Below are 25,159 nucleotides of genomic sequence, written 5' to 3'. Positions count from 1 at the left end.
TTTGCACAATAGTCAAGCGTAGACTCACTCACAATGTTAATGCTACTAGCTTTTTCACTGACAAGGTAGAATTCCTGCTCAAAATACTGGAGAGGGAACATTGCCCAAGGCACATCTGTCAATTGTTGGCCACCATAAACCAGGCTTCAGTGGTCTGGGCCCTGAACCAGCTAAAATAAGACATGCTACTATCCTGCTACTAAACTGATAGGGCAAAAGCTTCTGCTCTAATAAAGACAGGAGTAGATGGCTATGACTTCGGATTCTATACCATAACCTGCGAGCATTATTGTTTTCATGGAAAGGCTCCAAAACCCATGCGACTGATTTGTCTTGAAGGTGTCATTTAGAAGTCCATGTCATCAATATACAAAGGGAAAGCTGAATTCATACCCAAGTGATCCACAGGATTCAAAATCAATGTTATATCTTATCTTCATTGCCCAGAAACAGTCAAAGCCAACGGCCATTTTGAGTTGCTAATTGGGAAATTCCTTGAGATTTGGGAGATGGAGCTTGGAGAGAACACGACTTGGGGAGGGAAGGGATCCCAATGGGATATAATGCCATAGGATTTACTCTCCACCACAGGCATTTTCTCCAGGAGAACTGTTCTAGTCTGGAGATCAGTTGTAATTCTGGGAGCTCTCCAGGCTCCATTTTAAGATTGACAACTAGAATAGCCAATAATGACAAGAGGTACCAGGACCACCAATTGTTTGCTTCAGACCTTCTGATGTCACAGAAGGCCATCCAGTTTTAAATCAAACAATTAACTCACCTACACAGAGAATATTGATTGCTATGACTTTAAGGAACATCAGCCAATAGCAGAGGAAAGTATAGGATTATGGAACATCACCTGTCGCCTCTGACCAATCCCTCCACCTCTCAGCCTATTTTACCCACATGGCTGCTGAGAGGACAAAATGGAGAGTCAGCAAAGAATAGTGATTAGAGTACCAGACTGGGATCCAAGAGACTCAGGTTTGAATCCTCACTTTGCCCTGGAAGCTTTGCTGGGTGACTTGGGGCCAGTCACACACTCTTAGTATTACCTCACAGGGTTGTTGTGAAGATAAAACAGTGGAGAGGAAAACAACGTAAGCCACTTTGGGTCCCCATAGGGGAGAAAGGTGAGGTATGAATCCCAGCCTGAGCTAGTTGAATGAGCAGCTGGATAAAAATATACTGATCAAATTTATTGTCATTTGCACCTATTGCAGTGTGGCCCACAACACTCACGATGTGATTATAAGAGGAAGATAGAGGGACTTACAGTCAAGTAATATCTTTTAGGGTATTTTTGTGATACTAGGAACACCTTTAAAACTAAATTGTTTTTAAAGGAGTATACAGGCAAAAGCTTTTAAGCACAAGATTAGCAATCAACGTATTTATTATTCAATATACAAATGCAATAAAGATCTAAGCATCCCTTGCAAAAACAGCCTTGAAGCAAAGCCTCAGGCACGCGTCCCAAAACCATGACCATTGTTCTGCAGAAGTTGTAGGAAAATTCTGAATACAGCCACTTTTAAGACTGCAGCCTATAAAGAAGATGGGCTGGTTCTTTTCATTTTCTGAAAATCCATAATCTGCAAATAATAATAATCCCTTTGCCACTGCAGGCAGCCAGAAACACACAGTAACTATCCCTGTTAGTAATTCACAGCATCTGGTAGTCAGACTGCTGCTGCCTGTGATAATTAGCTAATTTAGGGAGAGACACATTAGAACCTGCAATGCATGGCTGACATCCTTCCCCCCAATTTGGCTCTAAAATCAGACTTGAAATGACATTTCAACTGTATGTGGACTGCAAGTAGATCAAGGACAGGTGGCCTTTCAGCATTAGTGGCTCAAATTTCTGGATATGGCATTTCTGTAGGTGAAGCTTGACATCATACAACAGGACCCTGTGTATCTCTTGGAATTCCTATTTCCACATAAAATTTCAAGGAGCCTTAATCTGGAGTTTGGCTGCCCCCTGTAGATTAATTTTAATCAATTTCCATTGAACCTGTTTTCTATATGCTGTGGTAGCCGTGAAAATTTTAGCAAAAATATTCGCTTCACTTATTCCCTGCCTTCTTCCCCAATGGAGATACAGAGTGGCTCACGATATTCTCCTTTCTCTATTTTATCCTCACAACAACCCTGTGAGGTAGTTTAAGCCATGTATGTATGTATGTATGTATGACTGGCCCAAAGTCATCCAACAAACTTCCTTGGCAGAGTGGGGATTTGAACATAGGTTTCCTAGATCCTAGCCCAATCACTAATTACTATACCACACTGGCTCCATTCTAGTTATTCCTGGTAGTACAGAAAATACTGGTAATACAGAAAATTCCTGGTAGTAAATCATTATGTTGATACACAGATCTGATTGTGTCTTATTGTTAGGCTTGTCAACTTCCAGGTGGTGGCTGGAGATCTCCTGCTATTACAAGTATTATAAGTTGCTATTACAACTTATCTCCAGGCAACACATACCAGTTCACCTAGACAAAATGGCATTAAGTTGGACTCTGGCATTATGCTCCAAACCCCTCCCTCCTCAGGCTCCACCCCCCAAATCCTCAGGTATTTCTTAACCCAGAGCAGGCAACCCTACTTATTGTGACAATTTTATAGCGTCACATGTTCTTAAATTTAAAAGATGAGGTACTCTTTATGCTACTGGCTGTTTTATTCTATTTTTCATAACTTGCAACATCCTTAGGCCAAAAGCAATAAAGACTTTTTGATGCACCTGTGCCGATTTTGGAGTGCACATGGATGCCTCTCAGAAGCAACAACAATCCAGTGTTACCATTTTATCTGCCTTCGTGAATTTAAAACCAGCTGCTGCGTATTATCAAGCTAGAAATTAATTAAAAATAAAAACAAGGCTTTGTACTACAACCAGACATGGAGCATGCAAGCCATTCTCAGGGGAATCATTCAGAGCCCCACCACAGGGCATTCAGGAGAGATGAAGAGCCTGTCCTCATCGGAGAGCGGAGGCCAGGGCACCTTTCCGTAGCATGGGAACATTAAGCTTGGTTTCATCTGATTCTGCACCTGGAATTCTGGTGTGGGTGGGGGCAAAGCAGCAGCTGACATTGGCCTCAACTAGGGTTGCCAAGTCCAATTCAAGAAATATCTGGGGACTTTGGGGGTGGAGCCAGGAGACTTTTGGGGTTGCCAAGTCCAATTCAATTGGGGTTGCCAAGTCCAATTCAAGAAATATCTGGGGACTTTGGGGGTGGAGCCAGGAGACTTTTGGGGGTGGAGCCAGGAGACATTGGGGCAGAGCCAGGAGAAAGGGTGTGGCAAGCATCATTGAACTCCAAAGGGAGTTTTGGCCATCACATTTCAAGGGACTGAGAGCCAGTTTGGTGTAGTGGTTAAGTGTGCAGACTCTTATCTGGGAGAGCCAGTTTGATTCCTCACTCCTCCACTTGCACCTGCTGAAATGGCCTTGGGTCAGCCATAGCTCTGGCAGAGGTTGTCCTTGAAAGGGCAGTTGCTGTGAGAGCCCTCTCCAGCCCCACCCACCTCACAGGGTGTCTGTTGTGAGGGGAGAAGACATAGGAGATTGTAAGCCGCTCTGAGTCTCTGATTCAGGGAGAAGGGCGGGGTATAAATCTGCAATTCTTCTTCTTCTTCTTGCACCTGCTAGAATGGCCTTGGGTCAGCCATAGCTCTGGCAGAGGTTGTCCTTGAAAGGGCAGCTGCTGTGAGAGCCCTCTCAGCCCCACCCACCTCACAGGGTGTCTGTTGTGGGGGGAGAAGATACAGGAGATTGTAAGCCGCTCTGAGTCTCTGATTCAGAGAGAAGGGCGGGTTATAAATCTGCAATTCTTCTTCTTCTTCTTTTAAATGCCTTCCTTCCATAGGAAATAATGAAGGATAGGGGCACCTTCTTTGGGGGCTCATAGAATTGGACCCCGTAGTCCAATCTTCTTGAAACTTAGGGAGTATTTTGGGGAGAGGCGCTGGATACTATGCTTAAAAAATGGTGCCTCTACTTCAAAAAACAGGGCCCCCAGAGCCCCAGATACCCGTGGATCAATTCTCCATTATTTTCTAAGGGAATAAGTCTCCATAGGGAATAACAGAGTTCCCAGCAGACATTTCCCTCCCCTCCCCCTGCTTTCTAATGACTCTGAAGCGGGGGAGGGTCTCCAAACCGGGGGATCCCCTGCCCCCGCCTGGGGATTGGCAACCCTAGCCTCAACCCATTGCGAGGCGGCTGTTGAAGAGGAGATTCCATGGAGGGAGGGAGGGGGCGGAGCCTGATGAGGCAGCCTGTATAGGGGGCGGGATCAGCCCTGAGGTAACAGTTGCAGGGAGCCAGTGTGGCGAGGAGAGGCCTTGCTGGGAGACAGGGCTGCTGTTGTGGATTTGGGGCCCTGGGTGCTTCTCTTCTTCCCTTGCCTTTCTTGTCTTCTTTCTGATTTTGTCTTCTCTCTTTTCCTGCCTCACAGAAAATGAATGACTTCCACCTTGATTTTAGCCCACTCAAGGAGCCCTTGGCTTTCATCAAGCTTCTTGAATGGGTGAGTGAGGTGGGGGAGGGCGTGGATTGGGTTGAGTGATTCTTTATAATTTCGTTTGCATTGGTAGAGGAAGCCTGACATGGAGGGGGACGGAGTGCTATTGGGATCTGCCAGAAAGTGTTGGTGATGGGTGAAGAAAGGAGTTTTTAAGGCCTAAGTTGCTAGGCCTGTGCTTTGTATGCTCTACAACAAAGCAGGAGTCAAGTGGCACCTTTAAGACCAACCCGTTTTTATTTGGGACGTAAGCTTTCGTGTGCTCTTAAGCCCACTTCCTCAGACGAGGAATCCGGCACAGTGAGCAAAGCCATACCTAGCTGAGCAGAGCCATGGTAGGCAATGGCCCAGAATGCAACACGGTACAGATTTAAGAACCAATGACAGTGAAGTAAAATTATCTGGTCGGCAGTGGTTTAGTATGTAAAATGGTATGGTGACAGAATAGTAAAATTAACAAATTGAGCAAACCTTTGATCTGAGTAGCATGAGCATGCTACTCAGATCAAAGGTTTGCTCAATTTAATTTTACTATTCTGTCATTGAACCATTTTACATTCTAAACCACTGCCGACCAGATAATTTTACTTCACTGTCATTGGTTCTTAAATCTGTACCGTGTTGCATTCTGGGCCACTGCCTACCAGCTGTGTATGGCTCTGCTCAGCTATGTATGGCTTTGCTCACTGTGCTGGATTCCTCGTCTGATGAAGTGTGCTTAAGAGCACACGAAAGCTTACGTTCTAAATAAAAATGGGTTGGTCTTAAAGGTGCGACTTGACTCCTGCTTTGTTCAACTGCCTCAGACCAACACAGCTGCCCGCTTGGATCTACTTGTATGCTCTAGATTTGGGATGGCTGTTATGGTTCTTGTTAAACTGGGTGTGGCTTAACTTTAGCCACTGGGAGAAGGGCTTATTGCTCCCTTAAAAGTTTGTATTCTGTTTTTTTGTTTTCTTTATACCCTGTCTTTGAGAACCCAAAGTAGCTTGCATTATTCTTCTGTTCTCCATTTTATCCTCTATGACAGGGGTGGCCAACGGTAGCTCTCCAGAAGTTTTTTTTGCCTACAGCTCCCATCAGCCCCAACCATTGGCCATGCTGGCTGGGGCTGATGGGAGTTGTAGGCAAAAAAACATCTGGAGAGCTACTGTTGCCCCCCCCCCCCCCCCCGCTTTATGAGGTAGGTTAGGCTGAGAGTGTTTGACTAGCCCAAGATCACTCAGTGAGCTTGCATGGCAGAGTGGGTTTTTGAACCCGGGTCTGCAAGGATCTGATAGGGTTGCCAGTTCTGACTCAAGAAATATCTGAGGACTTTGGGGGTGGAGCCAGGAGCAAGACTGTGACAAGCCCAATTGAACTCTGAAGGGAATTCTGGCCATCACATTTAAAGGGACTGCACATCTTTTAAATGTTTTCCCTCCATTTGGAAATAATGAAGGATAGGGGCACCTTCTTTTGGGGCTCATAGGATTGGACCCCTAGGTCCAATTTTTTCTAAACTTGGAGGGGGGATTTGAGGAGAGGCATCTGATGCTATGTTGAGAAATTGATGCCCCAACCTCAAAAACAGCCCCCCAAGAGCCCCCAATACCCACAGATTGATTCTCCATAGAGTATAATGGAGTGCCCAGCACACATTTAGCTCCTTCCCCCCTGCTTTCTGATGATGCTGAGGCAGGGGAAGGGCCTCCAAACCGGGGATCCCCCGCCTCCAATTGGGGATTGGTAACCCTATGGTCTGATATTGTAACTACTACACCATGCTGGTTTTCAGTCCCATTAATTGCAGCCTTGGTGTTTTAGAGATGTGATAATCTGTATTAAGAAACAATTGCAGAAAGCAGCAAAACAAAAACAAGCATCGGTAATTTAGAGTATATATTTGAGGCACGGCCATCTCCAGTACTCAGGTTTATAACTTTAGGTTCCTGTAAAACGTTTTATCCTAGATTAAATCGAGCCTGAACTGTCCATAGAAGCTAAAACGTTATACTGTTATACTTTGGCCATGTTATGTGAAGATAAGAGTCACTGGAAAAGATAATAATGCTAGTAAAAGTCGAAGGCAGCGGGAAAAGAGGGTGACCCAGGGCTGCCAGCCTCCAGGTTGTATCTGGGGATTCCCTCGAATTACAGCTCAGCTTCAGACTACAGAGATATGTTCCTCTGGAGAAAAGGATGCTTTGGAGTGTGGACTCTGCGGCATTGTACCCCACTGGGATCCAAGTCTTCCCCAGGCTCCACTCCCAGATCTTCAGGAGTCCCTGACCACGATTTGGCAAAACAAAACCCCATCTTCTGCCAGTGGCTGGGGTGGGGGGATGTTCTTGGCAACCCTAGTCAGCATGAGATTGATTGGCTCAGCGAAGGAAGAAGAAGATGATATTGGATTTATATCCCACCCTCCACTCCGAAGAGTCTCAGAGCAGCTCACAATCTCCTTTACCTTCCTCCCCCACAACAGACACCCTGTGAGGTGGGTGGGGCTGGAGAGGGCTCTCACAGCAGCTGCCCTTTCAAGGACAACCTCTGCCAGAGCTATGGCTGACCCAAGGCCATCCCAGCAGGTGCAAGTGGAGGAGTGGGGAATCAAACCCGGTTCTCCCAGATAAGAGAGCTCTGGCTGACCCAAGGCCATCCCAGCAGGTGCAAGTGGAGGAGTGGGGAATCAAACCCGGTTCTCCCAGATAAGAGTCCGCACACTTAACCACTACACCAAACTGGCTCTCCTGGAAGCCATAGTACTCAGTTTGCAAGACCCGGAGCAAGGCTGTTAATGACAGGATGTTTTGGAGGTTGTTAATTCATAGGGTTGATGTAAGTCAGAAGCAACTTGATTGCTCTTTTTCTCCTCTATTTGTATATATATATATATCTATCTTCAACAGCTCTGATGTACAAGTAAGCTTGGCAATAGCTGTTAGCAGTTTTCCTCCAGTGGAAAGTGAGGTCTGTGTCTTTCTGTTAGCACCTGGTGGGTTTTGTGTTCAACAGTAGGCAATCTAGGAAATGCACAGAGAAAGTATATCTATATGAGAAATCTTTTTTTAAAAAAAGGTGGTAATCACAGATGACATAATTCCTCACCCTGTAAAAAATATGAGATTCTTCCTGCTGTCCTCTACACCTTCACTTCCAATATAGGTTTATGAAACCTCCTAAACTCACTGATTCATCTTCCACTACTAGCTTTTGCAGAGGGTGCTGATACATTTAGTCTCCTAACTCTTACCAGTTTTCTTGACCTCTCAGAGTCCTGGGCCTTACATGGCTTCTTGTTCACCTGTCTGCATTCTGTACGACCCCTTTGAGAGTCCCATAGCTATAATTTGAAGGCACGCTTCCCTTGGCTTTAGGGAGTAGGAATGAATAAATTTCCACCAGGGGTTATATCTAACTTTCCCTAGTGTGTTCTGCAGACGTATTACCTTGACTAAATCTCATTAGACTCTGACGATTCATTTGTTTCCAAATGGCAATAGGAAAATGTAAAAGGCTTCTGTGTGTTACTGAACTGTCACGCTCCTGTGCTTCTGTTACAAGTTGCTGTCAGTTTTCAGCAATCTTTCCCATTCCTGCATCTCTGCTTGCTGAACTTCATTTCATTGCACAGCATATGCCAGAAACCTTTAAAAATATATTTAAGGAGAGGATCCACTCAGCCTCTTGTGTATGAAAGCTAAATCAATTGTTATCATTGAAATGACTGTTACAGTTGGGGCATGCCTCTTTTGACTAACCTAACTCTGCCCCTTTGTTCTTCATTTGTTTGAAAAGGCTATATATACTCTTACATAAAGATATTTATAGTCTTAAAGTAATGGTAAAGGGCATGCATGATTAGCATTTTAGAGGCCTTTTTTTTTTTTAAAGAAGTGATTTGGAAAGCTTGGCTTATGAAAGGCTGAGTCAAGCTGAGTCAGTTAAAGCTATCGGGACAGTGTATTTCTAACAAGCTGTTGTAAGTATGATCCTGAAACTAATACCTGTACTAATGATCTTTCCCCCATAGCTCTTTTCTGTTTGTGTATTTGCAACCTGTGGCACATATAAAGGGGAGACTACAGTTCTAGTCTCCTGTGGAGAGCATGTGAATAGAACAGTTACAGCTGATTTTGCCTATCCTTTCAGGTAAGCTTGTGGTATGTGTCTAACCTATGCTATTGGTTTTCTGTCCTTCATTACCTTCTCCGGATACATCCACTGTGTCATTTGCAATGACTGTTAAAAACACTGCTTTGCATAACATCCTAAAGACTGAAAAAAGGAAGTGGTATTAATGTACTACTTTGTTTTTCTAGTTAGGCAGGCGAGAATACCTGTGTTGACAAATGCCTTGACAGTTATAGAGAAACTATATAGAATTATATAGAAAACTATATATATGGCCTTTTTTTTGAGCAGGAATGTACAGGAACGCAGTTTCGGCTGGCTTGGCATCAGGGGGTGTAGCCTAATATGCAAATGAGTTCCTATTGGGTTTTTTCTACCAAAAAAGCCATATATACACCATAGAACTCCAAAGACCCCCATGTTAATGCAGCGGGAGTATTCCTGGCAAATTTTTGTATTCCCCCTAATAGATCTATTCTAAATGGATCTATACCACATGACTTGTTGGGGGAGTACACATTTAGTTCCAGAGTAGGCAGTAGTGTTGTTGACTATGTTATTGTTTCCCCCAGTCTGAGAGAACTTCTTGTAGATTTTTTAGTGGGTAAGAGCTTGGACAGTGACCATTTCCCATTGATTACATTCCTAAAGTTGGAGGCCGTTAGCCATTCATCTCTGGTTCCTGTTGATATGCTTGCAACCTCCAAGAGTTAGATGGTCAGAGAAAGTTCGAGAGAGCATTAATCAGTTGCTTCAAACAAGTAAATTAACAGAACTAAACCAACAACTGGTGGAAGTTGAAAACCCTTCTGAGGCCCTCCAAATGTATTGCAATAGAACCTCTGCCATAATTAACTTTTACAAACAACAATCATCTGCTAAACCCAGTTCCCCTGTTTGGAGGTCAGACCCATGGTATGATACGGAATGCCAAAAACGGAAACACCAGCCGCGCACAGTATATCGCGCTTATCGTTACAGCCTTGCTGCCAATATCCCTTTGAGCTACTTTGAACTGAAAATTAAGCTCAGAGATACAGTGGCCCATAAGAAAAGACAATTATGCATTAAGAACTGGGATTTACTTATTAGTGCCTCTACTGCCTCTAACAGTAAGCTTTTCTGGTCATTCGTTACTGGTGCTTCTGACACGAAGAGCCATTGTTTTAGACATCCCATCCCCGCTGAGGTTTGGATAGACCACTTCCAGCACTTATTTTTTTGACCCTCTGTCCATTGTATCAGATCAGCAATAACAAATCCCTCCCAATCTACCTGAATGGCCCTCCCCTGTTAGTCCTAATGAGATCAATCATCTAATCAATCAGTTGAAGGCAGGGAAGGCTCCAGGCCCAGACGGTCTCCCACCAGAGCTATTTACAAACAATCCTGACTGGTGGGCTTCTCCTCTGGCGACTCTCTTCACAGTCATCAATAAAACAGGGACCATGCCTGAATCATGGAGAAATTCCATAGCGGTCCCAATTTACAAGAAGGGTGACCCGGAAGCACCAGAGAACTACCGCCCAATTAGTCTGCTTGACATGCGAGACACCTCTTGGGAAAACTTACTTCATGGATGCAAGAGCAAACTCTCCCAAATAGAGAACAGGTTGGATTTTGCTCCGGCAAGTCTACACTGGACCATTGCATAACACTTCACCATCTGATAGAGAAATACAGTGGTACGGGGGGAGAAGGCTGTTTGTGGTCTTCCTTGATTTAAAAGGGGCGTTTGACTCTATTCCCAGGGACCTTCTCTGGAATAAACTGGACATCATGAGTCTGGATAAATACCTACTTTTTCTTATCTGTAAAATGTATTCCCTTAATAGCTGCCAAGTGCGATATAATGGCCTAGGTGCATTAACCCCAAAGATCACTTCTAATCGGGGAGTCAAACAGGGCTGTGTTCTAGCCCCTTATCTGTTCAATTCATTCCTGAATCATCTGGCCCCCTCCCTAAATGCTATTGATGGTCACTCCCCTAAACTTGGGCCATATGTTATCCCTTTACTGCTTCATGCAGACGATGCAGTTGTACTGTCACGCTTGCAGGAGGGCCTCAAGCGCCTGCTACTTGCTTTTACTTCCTACTGCGAGACAAATTTCCGGTCTATAAACTATGCAAAATCCAAAATTATAGTATTCTCAAAGTCCTGGAAAACAGAAAGCTGGTGCCTCAAGGGAAATAATATTGAACAGGTGAAATCTTTTAAATACTTGGGAGACTTTTTCCAGTACAATCCATAACTGGATAGTTCAACGTAAGCAAGCAGTCATTTCAGCAAGGTATAGCTCGTCTGCGGTGGTTAGCTTCTTTTACAAGAAGGGTAACCAGTTTGTCTCAGCCGCCATTCATGTTTTTAATGCCAAAACAATATCTCAGTTATTATATGGGATCCCCATTTGGATTTGCACCTTCCATTTCCAACTTGAGCAAATTCAGGCAGCGTTCCTATGCCATATTTTGGGGGTCCCCAACTGTGTTAGCTATACTGCAATGTGCCTAGAAACTGGAACCCATTTGATCACGACCAGGGCATGGCTACTAACCATAAAGTTTTGGCTACGCCTACACTTTAGGGCAGACCCTGCTAGTTATATTCATATGATGTTAGCAGACTCCTTTGTTTCCAACTGGTATAGTCGGATCCAGAAGAAAATACATTCCATAGGTGTCTCCCTGGACAACCTCAGTATGCGAAGTGAAACGCAGGCATTCAGAATTCTGAAACAGAGGATTTTAGATATTGAGAAACAGTCCCTTTGTTCCTCTGAATATAAAGCATTTGGTATCTTTCCAAATTATGGGCTGCCTGCTGCCTACCTTTCCCAGCTTATGTCACCCCAGTTACACCGCTCTTTTATGTTAGGAAGACTTAATGTTTTACCATCAGCGGAACTGTCTGGGAGGTTTGCCAACACCCCTTATCAGGAAAGATTCTGCCCATGTAATGGAAGGCACCTTGAAATGGTCACCCATGTCTTACTTCACGGTGATTTTTATGGGACTGTATAATCAAACCTATCCTGTCTAAACTTTATGGATTACCTGCGGCAAAGTTGATTTTCTTTCTGTTATCTGACCGATATTCCCATACCACTAGCCTAGTTGCAAAGTACCTTTTGGCTGCCATAACAATCAGGGAGCAAAAGACTCGCTCCCCTTCTTGATGCTTGACTAGTTTTTATAACTGAAACTCTGTGCAACTTTGCCATGCTGTACTTTTTACTTCTATGCCAATAAAGATATTTGGATTTTTTTTTTCGATTTTGGTATTTCATTCAAGGTGCAATGCTAGTTTGGTATAGGGTATACTATATAGCTTTATATTTTTATAATATGAAATTTGTTGCTGCAGTGTTAAATGCAACTGACTTCCAACATTATGCCGCAGGATATTAGTTTCCTCAAGCAGATGTTGTTGTTTTTTCACAAATAAAACAGTTTATTAAAGCTTATTTGCAGTACAAAATACTTGCAGAAATAAATTTGTTACAGCTATATAGTACATTCAAACACCCCTGACACCCTTCCCACCCCATCACCAAGAGCTTAAGGCGAGTTACCAAAACATAAATTCAAATTCCTCATTTCAATTCCCACACTTTTTATCCATAGATACAGTGGGTTCCAAATCTCTTTACAGGCCGAGTAAGACTGTCCTCTCAATTTCATTGTTAGCATATCTAGTTCTACAGCCTCTAATAGCTTTTGCACAAACTCATCCCTTTTTGGGATTTCTGCAACTTTCCAGTACCTGGCATATAGGATTCTAGCCACAGTGACAATATATAACAAACGTTTTTTTTCTAATTTGGGGAGATTTTCCTTTACTATGCTTAACAGGTAAAATTCAGGTGTATGTGGGAGTCTTATTCTGAAAATTTTCTGGCACCAGATATTGACTTGGGCCCAATATTGTCCTCAAGCAGATGTTGATGCTATTGTCGTCTGAGGTAGTTTTGTTGTTGCTGTTCAGTCGCACAGTCGAGTCCAACTCTTTGCGACCCCATGGACAAAGCCACGCCAGGCCCTCCCACCATCCTCCGAAGTCTGCTCAAATTCGTGTTAGTTACATCAGTAACGCTGTCCAGCCATCTCATCTTTTGCCATCCCCTTCTTCTTTTGCTTTCTGTCTTTGCCAGCATCAGGATCTTCTCCAGTGAGTGCTTCCTTCTCATTTGGTGGCCAAAGTATTTGAGCTTCAGCTTCAGCATCTGACCTTCCAGGGAACAGTCTGGGTTTATTTCCCTTAGGACTGACTGATTTCTTGCAGTCCAAGGGACTCTCAAGATTCTTCTCCGGCACCACATCTCAAAAGCATCTATTCTTCTGCACTCAGCCTTCCTTATGGTCCAGCTCTCACAGCCATACATTACTACTGGGAATGCCATCACTTTGACTATACGGACTTTTGTTGACAGAGTGATGTCTCTATTTTTTATTATACTGCCCAGGTTCACCATAGCTATCCTCCCAAGGAGGAAACGTCTTTTAATTTCATGGCTACAGTCACCATCTGCAGTAATCTTGGATCCCAGAAATGTGAAGTCTGTCACTACTTCCACATTTTCTCCTTCTATTTGCCAAGGTGTGATGGGGCCGGATGCCATGATCTTCATTTTTTTGATGTTGAGTTTCAAGCCTACTTTTGTGCTTTCCTCTTTCACCCTCAACAAGAGGTTCTTTAGGTCCTCCTCACTTTCTGCCATTGGAGTGGTGTCATCTGCATATCTGAGGTTGTTGATGTTTTTCTCGGCAATCTTAATTCCAGTTTGTGCTTCATCCAGGCCAGCATTCCGCATGATGTATTCTGCATATAAATTAAATAAGCAGGGTGACAATATACATCCTTGTCGAACTCCTTTTCCTATTCTAAACCAAACAGTTGTTCCATATCCTGTTCTGACAGTTGCTTCTTGACCCTTATACAGGTTTCTCAGGAGACATGTGAGGTGGTCTGGTACTCCCATCTCTTTAAGGACTTGCCACAGTTTGTTGTGATCTACACAATCAAAGGCTTTAGCGTAAAGTAGAAATAGAAATAGACATTTTTCTGATACTCCCGTGCTTTCTCCATAATCTATCGAATGTTGGCAATTTGATCTCAGTTTTCAAAAAGTTTTACTAGTTTCAGAAAAAGAAGGGGATGGGGAATGGGAAAAAATTAAAAAACAAACCAGTACATTCCGGTATTAATTTGCATAGAAATACTTTCAAAAAGCTTAATTCTACAATAATTTCTTTACATAAATTGTCCCCTATTATTTTGTCTCATCTGCACAGAATCTATTTTCAAATTTTATAATATAGACCTTTTGTTAAAATTGTCTAGTAATCTTGACAATTCCAGTAAAGATAAATTTTATAATATAAAGTACAGGGGAAAAAAGGAAAAAATAAGTTCACATCAGAGAATCTTAAGAGTCTTGGTTATCTAACCAGGCATAGAATTTCATCCAATATTTTCTTGCTTCTTCTTTAGATTTCCCAGCTAACAGCTGGGATAAGAAGTCCAACTCTGCTGTTTCCAAAAATTTTCCCAACGGATCCATTTTTGTGGGGATTTCCTGAGATTTCTATCTCTGCACCAAAAGGATCCTAGCTGCTATATTAAAGTGTGCCAACAAGTGTCTCATCTCTTTGGAATAGTCCATAGGGAATATATTCAATAAAAATAGCTCTAGTTTAAAATGAATCTGCGTCTTCATGATCTTCTGTAGCATTTCATGCACCATTTTCCAATAATCTTTCACAGTCTCACATGTCCGCCACATATGGTAAAAGGAACCAATCTGTTTAGTACAGTTCCAACACTTGTTGGACATATTAGTATAAATCTTACAGAGTTTCTGTGGGGTCAGGTACCATCTATAAAACATCTTATATAGATTTTCTTTGAAAGTTACTGACCTACATTTTGTGAAGAGTATATTGCTTCTACTACTCTCAAAAAATTTTCACCACACTCCATGCCTTTCAGTTGTTGTAACATAAAGTGCCAACGAATATTATCAAATGCTTCCTCAGCATCTAGACAAATTAAGGCCAATTGCTTGTCTGGATGACCCTCATAATATTCCAAGATATTACAAACTGTTCTGACATTATCTTTCAAATATCTTTTAGGAAGAAATCCTGCTTGATCATAGTGCATTATAGATTGTAAAACTTTCTTCAGCAAAGATTTTATAATCTACATTTAAAAGAGAAATTGGTTGATAATTTTTAATATCTTTCGAATCATTATTTTCTTTTGGGATCAAAGATATTGTGGCTTCTTGCCATGAAGCTGGTATTTGACCTTCATCGTGGGATCTTTTCAATAAGATGTTTGAATGGTAAAAGCAAAGCGTCTTCATAAGCTTTATAGAATTCTGCAGGTAAACCATCTGGTCCAGGAGTTTTGCCATTCTTTTGAGATGTCATTGCCTCTCCAAGTTCCCTTATTGTTATTGGCTCATTTTAAAATTTTTGTTGTTCCTCTGTGAATTTGTTAAGGTTATTTTGATTAATATATTCTTCTAACTCTGTTTTTTGAACTTGCTTCTCTTCATATAATTTTTTATAAAACTACTCCACAATTTGACGTATTTCTTGTTTTTGATTTTTCTCTTTATTGCTCTCATCTTTCAATGTTGTAATTATTCTTTTGGCCTTCTCTTTTCTCATCCTATAAGCCAACCATCTTCCAGGCTTGTTGGTATATTCAAAAAAGTTTTCTCTAGCATACCTCAGTTTAATCTCCATCTCTTCCATAAAAATTAAATTCAATTTATGTTGCACTTTTTTCACCTTTTTTTGGAATTCACATTTTGTTGGTTGTTTTTAAAGATTCTTTTCAGCTTCTCCGGCTTGTGATATAAAGTTTTGGAAATTTTCAGTTCTCCCTTTCTTTTTCTTGCTATTATATCTAATTGCAAGGCCCCTATAATAAGCTTTAGCTGTGCCCCAAACTACTTGCATCTTTACTTCTTCTGTTATATTCTGTTTGAAAAATTATTCCATTTCAGTTTTAAGAAAGTCTTTATCTTTCAAGATTGAAGTATTTAAGTTCCAAAATTTTCTCTTCCGTAGACCTTTTAGCTTTATCATTCAGGGCTATGATCTGAGATAACTCTTGTTTGAATTTCTACATCAACTAGATCTTTAATCAAACTTGCCGAAAGCCAACACATGTCAATTCTTGACCAAGTTTGGTGGCTGGAAGAGTAGTAAGTAAAATCTTTAGAGTTGGGATATCTTGTTCTCCATGCATCTACCAGATCCATTTCTTCTGCTAATTTCCAAAAATTTACTGGTAACTGAAGACCTTTACTTTTCGTCTGTTTGTGCATTTTTTTTATCCAGTTGTCTATCCGAGACTGCGTTAAAGTCTCCTATCAAACAATATTCTGCATACTCCAAATCTGATAATTTAAGACACAAATATTGAAAAAAATTTTCTTGGTGATCATTTGGAGCATAAATATTTGCAAGTAAAAATTTTTTATTGTCCACTGTGATTTCCACCAATAAAATTCTTCCATCTTCAGAAGCAAATTGCAGTTGTAGATTAAATTTATCTTTAATGTATGTTGCCACTCCCCATTTCTTCTTATACTTGTCTGTTGCTGTAAATAAATTACCCAATTTTTTGTTTTTCAAAAAGTGTTGGTCTTTTGTTAGAATATAAGTTTCTTGTAAACAAATTATATTCATTTCCAATTTTGCCAAATATCTAAATGTCTTCCTTTTAGCAGGAGAATTAAGTCCATTCACATTAATTGAAACTATTGAAGGCATTATGGATTTGGATTATCATTATCTTTCTTATCCTTTTTGAGGTGTTGCCTTGTCTGGTATCTCTGTGGTTCATTTGGATTTTCTTCCCCAGAACCTTCTCCCTCCTCCTCCTCTTCATCCTTCTTTTCTTTACCTTCTTTTCTCTTCATTCTTTCAAAAAGATTCTGAGCTTTAAAGATGTAGTTAATCCTGTATCTGTTCTCCTGGTGTGTAAAAAGATGGTCCTCTGGTCTTAGCCACATATAAGGTATTTCTCTTCTTCTCAAAAAGTCTGTTAAGTCTTGGTATTCTCTCCTCTTTTGTCTCACAGACCAGGGAACTTCTCTGAAGATTTTCACCATGTTTCCAGCTATCATCATCGGTCTGTCTCTTGTTTGTTTTAACATATCATCTTTGGTCCTCTTTCTTGTAAATCACAAATGAACTTCACTGGGCAGTTTGTTTTGTCTTGTATAGCTAAAAGGCATCCGTCTAACTTGGTCAAATTCTTCTTCCGTCCTCTCAGGAGTCACCTGCAAAATTTCAGCCAAAGCTTCACTTAGAATTTTTTGTAAATCTTCATTTTTCTCTTCTGGTATGTTTTGAAACCTCAACATATATGCAGCTCTATCTATTTCCAGTTGTAAGAGTCTAGAATCTTGTAAACGCTGTTCTTTTTCCAGCTGTTCCACCTTTTGATTATTCTGTTGTTCTTTGTTGTTAGTGATGCTTTCTAAGGCCCATTTGACTTTACACTCCAGAATGTCTGGTTCGAGGTCCGTGATTTCACTGTCATGGTTATCAAGGACATTGAGATCCTTCTTGTATAATTCTTCTGTGTATTCTTGCCACCTCTTCCTGATCTCTTCTGCTTCTGCTACGTCCCTACCGTTGTTGTCCTTTATCATGGCCATCTTTGCATGAAACGGTCCCTTGATTTCTCCAATTTTCTTGAAGAGATCTCTTGTCCTTCCCATTCTATTATTTTCCTCTCTTGCTTTGCATTGTTCCTACTGGAAAGCCTCCTCATCTCTTCTTGCTGTTCTTTGAAAATCTGCATTCAGTTGGGTGAATTTTTCCTTTTCACCTTTCCCTTTCCTTCTTTCCTCGGCTTTTTGTAAAGCCTCATCAGACAGCCACTTTGCTTTCTTGCATTCCTTTTTCTTTGGGATGGTGCTGATTGCTGCCTTCTGTACAATGTCATGAACCTCTGTCCATAGTTCTTCAGGCACTCTGTCTATCAACTCTAGTTCCTTAAACCTATTCTTCACCTCCAGTGTATATTCATAAGGGATATGATCAAGGTCAAACCTGAATGGCCTAATGGCTTCCCCAGTTTTCTTCAATTTAAGCCTGAATTTTGCAATGAGTAGCTCATGATCTGAGCCGCAGTCAGCTCCAGGTCTTGTTGTTGCTGACTGTAAGGAGCTTCTCCATCTTTGACTGCAGAGTATATAATCAATCTGATTTCTGTGTTGCCCATCAGGTAATATCCATGTGTAGAGTCACCTTTTAGGTTGTTGGAAGAGGGTGTTTGCTATGACCAGTTTGTTCTCTTGACAAAACTCTATTAGCCTTTGCCTGGCTTCATTTTGTTCTCCAAGGCCAAACTTGTCAGTTGTTCTGGTTACCTTTTGACTTCCTACTTTGGCATTCCAGTCCTCTATGATGAGAAGGACATCTTTTTGGGGTGTTAATTCTAGAAGGTGTTTGTAGATCTTCATAGAACTGGTCCACTTCCGCCTCTTCTGCATCAGTGGTTGGGGCATAGACTTGGATTACTGTGATATTGAATGGTTTGCCTTGGATATGGACTGAGACCATTCTGTCATTTTTGAGACTGTATCCCATTACTGCCTTCCTCACTCTCTTGTTAACTATAAAGGCCACATCATTTCTTCTACAGGTCTCTTGCCCGCAATAATAGATGTAGTGATCCTCTGAGTTAAATTCACCCATTCTTGTCCATTTTAGTTCACTTGATTCCCAAGATGTCGATGTTCAGTCTTGCCATCTCTTGTTTGACTACATCCAGCTTACCTTGATTCATAGATCTTGCATTCCATGTTCCAGTGCAGTATTGTTCTTTGCAGCATCGGACTTTCCTTTCATCATCAGACACATCCGCAGCTTTCGGCTTTGGCCCAGCCGCTTCACTCTTTCTGTGGTTACTTGGACTTGCCCTTCACTCTTCTCCAATAGCATATTGGGCACCTTCTGACCTGAGGGGCTCATCTTCCAGCACCATATATTTTAGCCTTTTGTTACTGTCCATGGGATTTTCTTGGCAAGAATACTGGAGTGGTTTGCCATTTCCTTCTCGTGGATCACATTTTGTCTGGGTTCTCAGCTGTGGCCTGTCCATCTTGGGTGGCCCAGCATGGCATAGCCCACAGTCTCACTGTACTGCGCAAGCCCTCTCACCACATCAAGGCAGCAATCCATGAGAGGTAGTCTTAATATTCACCAAGGCTGTATTTTGGTAAATATTAAAACTACCTTAAATAACAATGGCATCAATAGCTGCTTGATGAAACTCCTTGTGTTAGGTTGAGCTCTCTGGTATTCCAAGGAGGTTTCTCATCCAAGTACTTGCCAGAGTCAACTCCTGCTTCTGAAACAAGCTTGTCTGGGCTATCCAGGTTAGGACCTTGCTGCTTCTTCATGAGGTCTACTGAGTCTTCAGATTTGCTTTACCAAATGAGTTAACTTGATAAGCATCTCTTTCCAACCCTGAGTAAGTTCTAGCTTTTCCCTTCTATAGTTCTGATACTAACCTGACATTTAATTTGTTTCAATATTCTTAACAATTGGATAATTTGATAACAGTGCTTACATTTTCTTTATATAAAATTCCAATAAAATAGAACTTAATCTTCTCGTTTGTTGTGCTGTAAAGAAAAAATTGGGCATTTTTTGGTCTTTAATTATCACAGTTGAAAGGACTTTAAAATAAATCCCTTTTTACTTTTCAGATTGAATGAAGTTAAATTTACTTCTCCAGATCCAACCCAATGTGCTGGTACTTGGACTGACTTTTACCTTGTAGGCAACTTCTCCACAACAGCACAGTTCTTTGTAACGTGGGCTGTTTTAATATTCTTGTACTGCTTGGCAGCTCTGGTGCTGTACCTGGGTTATATGCATCTGTATCAGAACATCAGTGCAATCCCAATGTTGGTAAGTTAGTAACAGAAATGTGTTTTCACCTTTAAAATATTTGCTTTTGTACACATTTGCAATGAGGTATTCCTCTTCTGGAAACATGCCTGTTCAATAAAGAGAGCATGAGCATTTCAACCTAATTGAATGACTTTCAGGGGTGGATTGGAGGAGCGACAGAGTTGTGAACTGTGCACCTCAGATTCTGAAAAGAATGTGTGTCTGGGCAGTGGTTACCATGGGAAAGAAGCTCTTAGGAGTTGGTGAGGTGCTGATTGCAAGAGTGGGTGCGCTGTCGATCTCTCCAACTTACAGAAATACTAGTACAACTCTCAAACTGTCTTTTAAAAATTCCAAATCCACTAGGTGGTAACCTATGTACAGATATCTCATGCAGTTTAACGGCTAGTAATTCCAGCAGATTTTCATTTTTGTGAGGAATATTAACTATATATTTTTGTGTTTCTTTTATTGTACCTATAGTCTTTCTTGTACATTACCTTAGAAGTAGGAAAGGTGTGGGAAGTGTATTCATTTAAAAAGAATAATTGGAAAAGTTGCACATAATAAGCAGCGTTTATTCACTTGTTCAAATTTTATTGACATCAGTCACGTTTTATTATCATCAGTCTTTTCCCTATTCTTGTATAGTCCTGAAAGAGCTTGGTGGTTCTATTGTGAACAACTGGCTACCTGATGGCTATGATTCTGTCATTGCAGGATTATGTCTTCACACTCTGTGCTACTTTTCTGTGGCTGGTCAGCACTGTTGCCTGGGCAAAGGCCCTTGTGGATATCAAAGTGTCAACTGGACCACGCATTGTGGGAGAAATGTCCTCTTGCAAACTACCAGGCTCTTCCTGTGTATTTGTTTCTGTTAGCAGCATGAGAAGTTTGAATGTGTCTGTGGTATGTATGTCAGCACATCAGTGTTCGGTTTAGTCAGGCCTCAGGTTCAGTGGGAGCTCACAGGAGCACAGCTCCTGAACCTTTCTTAGAATTCCACCTCCTCCTTCTGTGAGCTCCACCCAGGGGCGTAGACTTTTCAATTTCCCGGGGGGGGCGGGGCTGGGGCCCAGCCAGAGACATTTGATCCATGACATCATAGGGAGGAGCCAGTGACATCACAGGGAGGGACCTCCATTATCACTACCTATGAATTTATGGAGAAGCTCCCTCCCTATAAATTTAGGGAACACCCCCCCCCCCTCCAACAATGTCCATGGACTGGGCCAAACCCAAGAAAAGGTGGGAGTTGGCCAGTGGAATAACACATTGAGTAAGATGTGTAAATCACAGTAAATTGGTATACAGATAATAAAACAGTCAACAAATGTGAGGACTGAGTTGGAGCCCAGTGGCACCTTTATAACACCAATAAAGTGGTGTCTATAGCCCCTTCACAGTGCCTTCTTACCTTTTGATATTTTTTCAGACACTAGCATTTCTGGGGTTACACACACACACACACACACACACACAAATATTTCTCTGACATGAGGCATGGATTTTTTTTGCTAGGGGGTAGGATGGGGTATAAATTGAGATGAGAAGGAAACAGGAGGAGGATATTATTATTGGATTTATATCCCACCCTATTCTCTGAATCTGAGTGGTCACAATCTCCTTTACTTACCCCCCCCCCCACAACAGACACCCTGTGAGGTAGATGGGGCTCTTACAGCAGCTGCCCTTTCAAGGACAACTCCTACAAAAGCGATGACTGACCCAAGGCCATTCCAACAGCTGCAAGTGGAGGAGTGGGGGAATCAAACCCGGTTCTCCCAGATAAGAGTCTGTGCACTTAACTACTGCACCAAACTGGCTGTCACCAACTACATGTTGGGTTCAGCATATGCTACAGTTTATCAGGGAAGCTGTTGATACCTAAATCATTCAGTTTTCACTTATACTCAGAAATCAAACTTTCATTTCATTTCATGTATTCAACATATCCTGCCCTACCCACAAAATGGACTCAGGATGGCTCACATCATAAAACCAACAGCAGCAACACAATAAATAAGATCAATGATTAACAGCAAAAAAAGGCTTATATCAGCTAAAATGTGTGTGTAATCTAAATGAAACAGTGTACATGCACACACAAGTTGATGCCCAGAATAAAACTTAGTTGGTTCTTAAAGGTGCCACTGGCCTCAAATTTTGTTCTGCTGTTTCAGACCAACATAGCTACCCCACCTGAATCCATTAGGAAATTTTTAAAAGCCTCTGATCATCATGTCCACCCACACTCAATCTCACTTTCCCCCCAAATGTAAATTGGAACCAAGCAAGTATGTTGAATCCACCAAAGAGAGCCTGCAGTCTGACGGTTAGTACATTAAACGTGGGTGTAGCCAGCCAGGCTTCATTTTCCAACAGACACCAAACTTATAAGGATTGATATGTGCTGGATATCAATACTTTAGTAATTAATCCAGAGAATCCAAAGATACAACTGAAAACTTTTGTCGATCTCAATTACCTTACAATATCAAGAGTCCTTCAACACTCTAGATTGGCTGAATGGATGAAAAAAATAGTCACCTTTCCTAGATCTCGACAGGTCTGTATCTCATGTGTGCTGCAAGAGCTATGCCAGGAAAGAAAGTTACCAGGTCTGCCAATGTATTGATTTACCCAATTAGAACTTAGCAACACTGGTTAATATGCATATTGACACCTAGCCTCTGGCGGGAGAATCTCAATTAGCATTTCTAAGGAGCTGAGGTTGTAAAGTCATTACATTACTTTGCAGCCCAGAGGGAAAATCACACATAGACTCTACCACCCCATTCATGCCTTTGAAGATAAATTGGAAGCCCCCAAGTCCTGTGTTGGTTGCCCGGAGGGGGCTTAGCCCCCACCGTGAAAATCGGGGGGGGGGATTGAACCCCGGAGCCCCCGCGTAATTTATGCCTATGGTTCCACCTCCTTGTCCATTGAATAGTATGTGTAGCTGCATAACAATCCCTGGATGAGCTCCACCACCTATTTTTCTACAAAATGACCCCTGGGCTTAATATTTTATGGATTGACTCCTTAAACTGTGATAGTAATCACCCTTTGGATTACAGGCTCAAATCCACCTCCTTGTCTGTATTCCCTGGCCTCAGTTGATATCATAAGTTAATAATACTGGTGGCAAAATTGACAAATAATAGGGCCTGGACTTTGGCTTGAAGAAGTGCTGCCTCATAGCTTATTTGCTCATGCATTGAGCCTACATAAATAATCTTATACTCCGTGCTTTTTTGTAGAAAAAGCCCAGCAGGAGCTCATTTGCATATTAGGCCATACTGCCTGGCCTGAGAGCACAGACTCCGGCAGAAAAAAAGCCCTGCATATACTTACATACTATAATGCCTGATCAAACAGCACCAGAGGTCTTCCTGTTGCTGTGGAAAACTGATCTCAGTAACCATCATGTTTTGTTTCTGGAGAGTTCAAATTTTTGCAGCTCAGGCCTCTCCATGTGCCCCACTGAGTCTGGCCTGTGCACAGGCTTGCAGTGTTCAGCTTCACATAATTGATCTTGCTTTTTGCCCTTTTTTGCCTATGGCGGGGAAAACACATTTAATTATTAGCCTATTATCTTTTAAGTGAAATGTTGCAGTATATAAAAAAGTATGTGCAGGGTAAATGTATAAAAGTTTGGAATTGGTCTTTTAAGAGATTAGTCCCTAAAGATATGTGTTAATGAACCTGTTCTTGTTCCTACAGGTGTTTGGTTTGGTCAACTTTTTTCTGTGGGGAGGAAATGCTTGGTTTGTACATAAAGAGACAAGCCTACATAAACCAAATGGTAATTCCCCAAACTCTGGGTTGTATCCACCTGCATCAGGAATCTAAATGGGAGATGTCGCCTCCTAGCAAAACAGCCAGCCATCTGAAAACCCCTGTAGTAATTTGTTTTTGATGATTATCAAACCTTATGCTGCAGATGATCACATCTGCAAATGTTGGAGGATGTCTTAATCCAGTGAGCGGTCCTGTTTAAATCTAGACAAGGATCTCTTCCTCAGGAAAGCATTTTTTTTTACACATGATGCTGTTTGTAATCTTGTTTACATAATTAGTGCTTTCCCAATCTCTTTGTGTTTCTGTATTTAAATGTAATTGGAGCTATTTAAATACAGCTGCTGCACATTCAGATGCTGACGGTCAGTACCTCTTCAGCAAACAAGTTGAAAGTTGTGTAGTTACAGAATGATTCTTCAAGGAACATATTTGCATTACTGGTTTAAGAGTAATTTAACTGTTGCTGTAGAGGAGGAGAAAAATCTGGGTTCTGGCTTCCTATTCCTACTAAAATATGAAGCAAAAAGTTTGGACACTGTATACGATATAAGAACTGATAACTTTTGCTGTGCTTCTGTCTCTGATTGGGAGTGAGTTCTCTACAGAAGAGCTGTAGATGTTTGCTTAAACAGGATAAAGCCTGATCATGAATGTACTTGTTAAATGGGCTCTGGGAAAAGTCAGATAACCATATGCACCCCCAAATGGCAATATCCTGCATACGAAGGAAATGCATGGAGCATCAGTTACTTCAATAAATACAAATGTCTTGAGTCATGCTTGAAATATTTTGTAAAACACCTTTCCACATAGTTAAAGGCAAAGGTAGTCCCCTGTGCGAGCACCAGTCATTTCCGACTCTGGGGTGATGTTGCTTTCACAATGTTTTCACTGCAGACTTTTTACGAGGTGGCTTGCCATTGACTTCCCCAGCAAGCTGGGTACTCATTTTACCGACCTCGGAAGGATAGAAGGCTGAGTCGACCTGGAGCCGGCTACCTGAACCAGTTTTTGCTGGGATTGAACTCGGGTCGTGAGCAGAGGGCTCCGACTGCAGTACTGCAGCTTTACCGCTCTGTGCCACAGGGCTCCCACATAGTTAAGGGGGATGTAAAAGAGGCAGGCAGGTTGCCTGAATCATTCACTCATAGCTGCTTAGCAGTGGATGGAGTCTTATCTGGGAGAACCAGGTTTGATTCTCCACTCCTCCACTTGCACCTGCTGAGATGGCCTTGGGTCAGCCATAGCTCTGGCAGAGGTTGTCCTTGAAAGGGCAGCTGCTGTGAGAGCCCTCTCCAGCCTCACCCACCTCACAGGGTGTCTGTTGTGGGGGAGGAAGGTAAAGGAGATTGTGAGCCGCTCTGAGACTCTTTGGAGTGGAGGGCGGGATATAAATCCAATATCTTCTTCTTCTTCTAATTGCTGCATTAAAGTGTAAATAAAAGAATTTCCCCAGGTAAAGATGTAGTTGGGCAAAGTTTCTGTTATGAAATCTCTGCAGCTGCCTGTTCTGAATTGAATGAATCTTCCCCAACAAACAATGCTCTTTGTAAGCATGGGACAGGCATGGGTAGCCAGGCTGTGTTAGACTCAGGGGGAAGAGAAGGCAAGGGGGGGGGGAGTGTTTCCACACCTGAAAAGAAACCTTAGCCACTACAGGGGTGACTTTAGGAGGCCTGATGACCAAGCATGTGGAGCTTTGTTACCTCCAGAGGTTATGACCCCAACTTGAAAACCAAAAGCCTAATACCTATCACTGAAA

The 25,159-nt window shown here is 41.9% G+C and overlaps 1 protein-coding gene across 1 annotated transcript; it reads left to right on the top strand.

Annotated features, from left to right (window-relative positions):
• The first annotated feature begins 4,306 nt into the window (after positions 1-4,306).
• Positions 4,307-24,170, top strand: SYPL1 (synaptophysin like 1). Its single transcript, XM_060244732.1, has 5 exons — positions 4,307-4,550; positions 8,560-8,678; positions 19,407-19,611; positions 20,314-20,502; positions 23,320-24,170. Exons 1-5 carry the CDS (start codon positions 4,482-4,484, stop codon positions 23,446-23,448), a joined length of 711 nt encoding a protein of 236 aa, XP_060100715.1. The 5' UTR covers positions 4,307-4,481; the 3' UTR covers positions 23,449-24,170.
• The last annotated feature ends 989 nt before the right edge of the window (positions 24,171-25,159 follow it).

This window comes from Heteronotia binoei, chromosome 8 (assembly GCF_032191835.1).
Source record: "Heteronotia binoei isolate CCM8104 ecotype False Entrance Well chromosome 8, APGP_CSIRO_Hbin_v1, whole genome shotgun sequence".
Classification (NCBI taxonomy): Eukaryota; Metazoa; Chordata; class Lepidosauria; order Squamata; family Gekkonidae; genus Heteronotia; species Heteronotia binoei.
Note: the sequence above shows the minus strand (reverse complement) of the source record. Positions and strands in the feature narration are given on the sequence as shown.